This window comes from Spinacia oleracea, chromosome 3, assembly GCF_020520425.1.
Source record: "Spinacia oleracea cultivar Varoflay chromosome 3, BTI_SOV_V1, whole genome shotgun sequence".
In the NCBI taxonomy this organism is placed as follows: domain Eukaryota; kingdom Viridiplantae; phylum Streptophyta; class Magnoliopsida; order Caryophyllales; family Amaranthaceae; genus Spinacia; species Spinacia oleracea.
The window spans coordinates 9,031,270-9,037,612 of NC_079489.1; the positions used below are offsets into that span (position 1 = coordinate 9,031,270).

Sequence of the window (6,343 nt, forward strand, 5' to 3'; positions counted from 1 at the left end):
TTCAGCCCCATAAAACAAAAACTAATAAGATATAATTCAACAAAGTATAGTTAACACCGTCCCAAAATGCATGCCAAGCTGGCACTATAACATATTGTGCCTCAACAGCCTCCCAATTCCTAACTATCACTGGCAGCGTTGAGCCGTTGAACTCCTTATCAGGGCATCAAGCTTGTTTGGTGATTCTACGACCACGAAACAATCTAATAAAAGCTGAATACTGCTAAAGGGAATCACCTAGTATGTACACCAAAATATTTAGAATAATTTTTATCAGCAAACCCTAACTAAGGAAGAGCACCACTGCTCTTTTATGCCTCAAACTTCTCCAATCTAGCCGTCACATCCTTCAACTGCTCCTCAAGCGTAATCATTTTGTGCTTTAGAGCCTGGAACTCCTCAAAATCCACTTTCTCAGGGTCTGCAGAAACATCACGATTGTCCTTCCAAACAAGCTTCATTCTTGGGTCCTCCTGAATATGAAAGTCAACATTAGCAATCTCTGCATAAGCAATCGCAAAAGAAACGTAACAGATTCCAATCTGGGACGGAAGGAATACAAACTTTGCAAAAATTAATAAAGGGTTAATAACCTTTTGTAAAGATAAAAACCTTGGGCAAAGATCCTCCTCCTTCCAAGACACTTCATAGTCGGCTATGCCTGAGCCCTAAGTTTGCTTAATCGTCAATAAAAGTAAAAATAGATAAAAGGACTACAAAAAACATAAAATATTGCGTATTGAATAGGTATTACCTTTTGCAACGAATGCGAGCACAAGAACTTCAACGCATTATAGCAATGTTCATACTCTTCGTAATGAACAATCACTTTGCAATACACAACAATCGAAATTGAATCCTCTTTTTTTGTTGAAGGAACATTTCTCTCATCCTTACCAAAATTTTCATCCTGAACAACGTCAAGATCCCTAATAGAAAAAAGTAGGACTATGTAAGAACAAGATTATATACAATAATTTGATCAATCATGCCACTTTTAAGTCAATAACAAGATTGAACATCACTTCTTACACCGGAAACCAATGAGAAAAGAAACAACAAAATAAGAAAGGAAAAATAATTTTAATAATCCAACTTTTGTTTATGGCGGCTGATTTTTGTAATCGGATGAGGGTGGTTGTTGAGGATGATTTGGTTACGGAGCAGCAAAAATTGAAGTTAAAAAAGGTGCCTAGTATTCAGGTTGACGGTCACAAGAACCATTTTGAAAATATGAAGAAAATTTATGAAATAGGGCTTTAAGTTATGAAGAAAATCTCACTCTAATACATGTATGTACATTTGCTTAACATAATCAAACAATGGTAACAAAAAGAATTTGAGACTCCACTCCATTTAATCTCTGTTTATACCTGACTTTCCCGAAAGTCTCAAGAAAGATGCAAAGAAGCCTTTTTGATGGTTTGGAGGAGTCAGGTTGCTCCGCAAACCAATGAGATGGAATTCCATTCAGTATAATAGCAGGTGGATCCTCTGTCATACCTGCCAAATAAGATGTGCAAGTCACTCAAAAAAGAATGGAAAGAAAAAAATATCAAGATGTTATCCATGAAACTTGATACTAATGAAGTTATAATATCTCATTATGGGATGTTATAATCAAGATGTTATAATAGCAGGTTCCTTATGGGATGTATGGATACCAATATCTCATTTCAAATTATGGATTTGGAAATGGAATTGCCCTGAAGTTTTGGTATAATTGGAAAGGCACATATAAGCAGGATTTGAAATTCGGTTTTACACAATAACTATATCATACACACGTCCTCTCTTCCACCAAAACCACTAGATACTCCCCACTCTCCAATCACAAGTACTTTTATGCTTTAATGAAGGAGAGATATGTGAAAAACAAGATCATGTTGCTTCATGATGCCCATGGTAATCACCTTACTGATCCTACTCAGATACATGCTGAAATTATACAGTTCTATAAGCATCTCTTAGGCTCTGCTGCAGAGTCTTTACCGTGTATAGATGTGCCAACAATGAGACATGGAGCACCATTAAGTCTGGATGCAAGAGACTCTCTTTGTACCCCTGTGACCCAGGACGAGATTGATAATGCTCTTCAAAGCATCGATTCTTCAAAGGCTCCAGGTTTGGATGGGTTTGATGCTTTCTTTTTTAATAAATGCTGGCATATAGTTAAAGATGATATATATGCTGCAGTTCTGAAGTTTTTTGATGATTGTCAAATGTTTAAACCTGTAACTTGCACCTCCCTAACTCTAATTACCAAGATTAATAGTCCAGTTTCTGTAAGTCAATTCAGGCCTATTGCTTGCTGTTCTACAATCTCTAAAATTATCTCTAAACTCCTAACAGCTAGGTTGCATAAGGTTGTTAGTCAAGTAGTCAGTGATTACCAAGCTGGGTTCATACCAGGGCGACATATAGCTGATAATATCGTAGTTGCTACTGAATTGGTAAAAGGTTATTCCAGGGCTCATTTATCCCCTAGATGGTATGGTCAAGGTTGATCTTAGAAAGGCATACGGTTCCTTTGGAGTGGCCTTTCTTGAAGATGGTTATGCAGGAACTAGGATTCCCTTCTCAGTTCATTTCTTGGATTATGGCATACGTCTCTACTGTTTCTTTCTCTATTTTGATCAATGGTAAACCCTCCCCTCCTTTTCAAGCAAAGAAAGGGTTGAGACTTGAGACAAGTAGATCCCCTCTCTCTCTTTCTCTTTCCTATAGGAATGGAGTATTTGAGCAGATATATGTCATGATTAGGTGATGATCCCAACTTCAACTTCCATCCCAAATGTGAGAGGTTGAAGTTGACTCACCTTATGTTTGCTGACAATTTATTGTCATTTGCTAGAGGGGATGTTCTATCAGTGGAAACGCTTTTTCAAGCTTTTACTCAATTCTCTCAAGCCTCGGGTTTGGTTGCTAACATGGAAAAAAGTGAAATTTATTTGTCAGGGGTTTCTATTCAGGATCAAGAAGCTATTACAGTTAAGCTTGGTTTAGCTAAAGGGTCCCTTCTGGTGTGCAACATTTCTTCACAGAAGCTCAATTTACCATAAAAAAAAGATGTACTTGAGTATCCATGGAGTGCTTGAAAAAGTTAGATGGAGAAGTGTAATTTGCAACAATAAAGCAAGCCCGAAGAGTTTATTTATTCTTTGGATGGCTCTCATGGTAGACTTCCAACTAAAGACGGAATTCTGAATGGGGTATTCAATGTGATGGTGTTTGTGGTCTGTGTGAAGGTGCTGGTGAAACCTGTCAGCATTTGTTTTTTGCTTGCCCTTTTTCAGCAAGATATGGAAGAAAATTCTTGGTCTTTTGCATCGCAGCAGGCCGGTAACAGAGTTGCAGCATCAGAAACTGAGCAAGCCATTAAAATGGCAAAGAGGAAGACAAGACCTGGTAACCTATATAGCATTCTATTTGCTGAAACAGTTTACAGTCTTTGGATCGGAAAGAACGAGAGAGTCTTTGGTGGTAACAGGAAGACAGAGAATCAAGTGCTTCACCAAATTATTTTTAGAGCTGCTTGTAGGTGTCAGGATGAAGACAAAGATCTGTGGCTTCTGTAGTATGGTATACATGAAGAGTTACTCGCTCAGCCCTTCCTAGAAGGTACCGATAAGTGGACATTGATATACCAGGAAGCTTAGATGTTTTGTTCTTTTTTTGTTTGTTTAAGTTTTTTTTTTTTTTTTTGGCAAGACTGTTTAAGTTGTTTGAGGTGTTGTTGTTTTGGTATTTTCTTGTTTCTGCCCCCTTTGTTAATAAAATTTCCTTTTACTTGCCAAAAAAAAAAATTTAACATCATTCGAAGTATTAAAATTCTGAATCTAGACTTTGAATACCTAAATTCCGCCAAAGAGACAATTTCGAATTGAAGGGTTACTAATTTCCAAATTGAAATAAAGCAATTGAAATGAAATTCAAATTCGCATACACAACCTTATATACATATCGATAAGACGTGCGTGAAATTAGTACGAAGTATTAGGTTAGACTAACCTTGACAATTTCATCATTTCAAAAATTAAAGATATGAAAGCAATACTATATAAAAGATAATGAAAATACCTGAAGTAGCACACATCATTTGTGTTGCATCTTCTGAAAAAGACGCCGGAAACACTTTCACTACGTAGGGAGTGCCGTCATGTGTCACTTCAAACGTACCAAGTTTCTTAAAAAGTTTGTTCTCTAATTTCGAAAGCATGCTAGTGTTTTGCAAGTGAGGGGGTCTAAAAAAAAATCTGCCTTCGGCCAACTTTTTTAGCTTACCTATCCTTTTTTGATTAAACAAAAGACGTACCCTAACATCTTTGTCGGGAACATAAATACTTTTTTTAAACTTCCATGGGTTAGAAAATTGTGCTGTTACAATCTCTCGAACCATTTGAATTGACACCCCATTATAACCTCCACAAAAAAAATGGAAGTCTAGTTTGACACGGGGAACCAAAAAAACAGTAAAATCCCCAACTTGTATTCTTGTAGAAGCTGGACATGGTTTGGGGAGAGGTTTGGGAAAAGGTTTGGGGTTTGCTACTGTAATAGAGGGTGAGACCCGAGGACAAGTGGTGGACATATTACCTGCAATTGAAATCATCAAATGAGAACTAACATTTAACAGCAAGAACAGCTACATCGTAAATTATTGAGTGAATGAAGGAAAATTGTCATCCATGAAACATCACTAAACTACAAACATGAGAATTAGCTTGCATGACTTTAACTCCTATGCGTTGGGTGTAGATAACTCAACTTATGTGATCTCAATCAGAATATCAGAAAAGGGTATGGGGATCTATTCCGAGACACCGAGTGAATCTACTTCACAATCAAATGGATCTCCTATCTGTTACTTGGTCATCTCTATCCAACTAGAAAAGGTCCAATTGTCAAAGAAAAAGGTGAACTCTATGACCAATTGTCAAAAGAGAAAACCACTCACAAGGCATTCAAGTTTATAGACGTTTTAACATGTTTATTTATAAGAGGATGTTCCATTTGGCACTTATCAATAGTTCAAGGTGAACTGAGTAAAGAAACTGTTCAAAAGGATTCACTTCAACAATAAATACTACACTTGGTTAAAAAAAGATCACCAAGAAGCATCTGGCCACATATTCCCAAATCAAATTCATTTTGAAACAATGACATCAAGAAAAAGCAATCAGCATAAGACAAAGTCGGTTTGTTTGAATTTCAGTGCACAAGCAAACTCCTCTTTATTCAATCTAGACCTACTAACCATCGTATAAATCATCTTAAGTGAACAAGTTCCAACTTAACACCACACACATAAGTAATTTGAATCAACGAGTAATGATGAAAGCGATGTATACCACCATTCAAGGGGTCTCCAGCATCAGCAACCAGTTTATCTCCAGATGTAGTTGAGCTACTACAAACTCTGATAGTGCTCTTGCTTATAGTTGTCTCTGGAACTTTATCACCTACAGCATATCACATGTTGAATGTCACATATCATGTATCACATTAAACATCTGCTATAAAACCAGCATTCATACAACATATACAGATAAAACGAACATTACTTGGGGCCTCTTGTTCATCAGGGACATAAACCTTGTCATCAACCTCTGTCCTAGCAGTAGCAGTATGTTCATCTCCGCGAGAACCTTCGTCACCTAATTTTTCAAACAACAACAACATAATCTTTATCAGACAAGATAAAGTGCCATAACCACGACATACAAGCATCAATTTACAGCTACCATTCATAAAGAAGGAAACAAGTAACAATTCAACTTTTTAAAGCAACAAAATTTCAGCTACCAGGAAGGAAACAATCAACAATTCAACTTTTTAAAGCAACAAAATTTCAGCTACTAACAAGGAAACAAGCAATCAGCAGACTAATATTCAATCATTCAATATTAATTAACTTTCTAAAGCAACCAATATGTCGTCAAAAAAATAACAAGCCATAAATATAACAAAAAATTGAAATTTTTTGACGACAAACCTGGTTCAGGCATGATGTCATGATCCTGGGTATCCGTTTTTCTTCTTTTATTATCACGAGGTGTTGACATTAGAACTGTACGAAGGATTAGGTTAAGAAAGGAGGAAGATTTCTGGGAACGCAAAGAGGAATAATTTAAATTTAGGAAAAATAAATTAAATTAGGATAAGATTTTAGGAAGATTGAATGATTAGGACAAGATTTCAGATTTCTAGGGAGAATTGGAGTAAAATAAGGAAGAACACATAGAAAAAGTTTGATGCAATCCCTCAAACTTCTGGCGTAGCCGACTATGATGATAGTCTGATAGATAGAAGATGATCTTGACTGTTTGAGGGGATGACTTGG

General features: G+C 36.5%; 1 protein-coding gene across 3 annotated transcripts; it reads right to left on the reverse strand.

Moving 5' to 3' along the window:
* Nucleotides 1-6,343, reverse strand: LOC110786115 (uncharacterized). 3 transcript variants are annotated; one of them, XM_056838589.1, is made up of 8 exons: nucleotides 5,996-6,342; nucleotides 5,565-5,657; nucleotides 5,355-5,462; nucleotides 4,081-4,596; nucleotides 1,374-1,503; nucleotides 755-929; nucleotides 594-668; nucleotides 1-473 (listed from the first exon to the last, which is right to left on the reverse strand). In XM_056838589.1, the coding sequence occupies exons 1-8, from the start codon at nucleotides 6,063-6,065 to the stop codon at nucleotides 312-314; spliced, it is 1,329 nt and encodes a 442-aa protein (XP_056694567.1). In that variant the 5' UTR covers nucleotides 6,066-6,342; the 3' UTR covers nucleotides 1-311. The 3 variants fall into 3 exon arrangements, 2 of the variants coding, with proteins under 2 accessions (XP_056694567.1, XP_056694566.1); XM_056838588.1 differs by having other exon boundaries at nucleotides 5,352-5,462; nucleotides 5,996-6,340; XR_008929859.1 differs by having other exon boundaries at nucleotides 405-473; nucleotides 594-661; nucleotides 5,352-5,462; nucleotides 5,996-6,343.